The 1,311-nt window shown below is 46.1% G+C and overlaps 1 protein-coding gene across 1 annotated transcript; it reads left to right on the top strand.

Moving 5' to 3' along the window:
* The first annotated feature begins 425 nt into the window (after positions 1-425).
* On the top strand, positions 426-973 carry LOC107700091 (uncharacterized mitochondrial protein AtMg00860-like). Its single transcript, XM_016501614.1, has 2 exons — positions 426-870; positions 963-973. The coding sequence occupies exons 1-2, from the start codon at positions 426-428 to the stop codon at positions 971-973; spliced, it is 456 nt and encodes a 151-aa protein (XP_016357100.1).
* The last annotated feature ends 338 nt before the right edge of the window (positions 974-1,311 follow it).

Here is a 1,311-nt window from a genome sequence, read left to right on the forward strand (position 1 = left end):
GCCCTTCAACGTCTCCAGCCGCTGCAGGTTTCTTCTTTGTAGACAAAAAGGATGGTGGACTTCGTCCTTGTATCGACTATAGAGGTTTGAATAACGTAACAGTCAAGTTCCGCTACCCACTCCCTCTGGTTCCAGCAGCCCTTGAACAACTCAGAGAGGCAAAGATTTTTACTAAATTGGATTTAAGAAGTGCATACAACCTGATCCGGATCCGCGAAGGGGATGAGTGGAAGACAGCCTTTCTCACCACTAGGGGGCACTACGAATACCTCGTTATGCCATATGGGCTAGCCAATGCTCCAGCTGTGTTCCAGTCATTCATTAATGAGATACTTCATGATCTGTTAGATCAATATGTGATAGCTTATATCGATGACATCTTAATCTATTCCAAGTCAGAAGCAGAGCACATCCAACACGTCAAGATGGTTCTTTCACGTCTCCTCGAGAATCAACTCTTTGTCAAGGCAGAGAAATGTGAGTTCCACGTTTCACAAACAACATTTCTGGGGTATAACATCAGCCATCAAGGGGTAGAAATGGACGAATCCAAAGTCAAGGCAGTCAGCGAATGGCCACAACCAACTACCATCAAGGAACTGCAGAGGTTCTTAGGATTTGCTAACTTTTACAGACGCTTCATCCGTGGCTACAGCTCCATTGCCTCCCCGCTGACTTCTCTCCTAAAAGGTAAACCGTCCAAACTGAAGTGGACAGAAGATGCAGCCAAGGCCTTCAATACCCTCAAGGTTAGCTTCACAACAGCACCCATATTACGACATCCAGACCCTATTCTCCCCTTTGTGGTCGAAGTGGATGCATCTGACAGTGGCATTGGAGCTGTACTCTCCCAGCGTCACAGACAACTTGGTAAATTATATCCATGTGCTTTCTTTTCAAGAAAACTTGCGCAGGCAGAACGTAATTATGATGTGGGCAATAAGGAACTGTTATCTATGAAGGCTGCTATTGAAGAGTGGAGACACTGGTTAGAGGGGGCAGTCCATCCGTTCCAAGTTATCACAGACCACAAGAACTTGGAGTACATCAAAAGTGCCAAACGTCTGAATCCTCGCCAAGCTCGATGGTCCCTGTTTTTTACACGCTTCCAGTTCACAGTTACATACAGACCCGGAAGTAAGAACAGTAAAGCAGATGCTCTGTCAAGACGCCATGACTCTCTTGTCATTCCTGGTCCAACTGCAGTTCAGTACCGCTTTAGAGTGGGCGGGATTATTCACATGCTGTTACAGTTGCGCCGCCTCTACTATCACGACTTCTAAAAAAAAAAACGTTTTCATTCCGCGTCGC

Source organism: Sinocyclocheilus anshuiensis, unplaced genomic scaffold, assembly GCF_001515605.1.
Source record: "Sinocyclocheilus anshuiensis isolate Anshui unplaced genomic scaffold, SAMN03320099.WGS_v1.1 scaffold1352, whole genome shotgun sequence".
In the NCBI taxonomy this organism is placed as follows: domain Eukaryota; kingdom Metazoa; phylum Chordata; class Actinopteri; order Cypriniformes; family Cyprinidae; genus Sinocyclocheilus; species Sinocyclocheilus anshuiensis.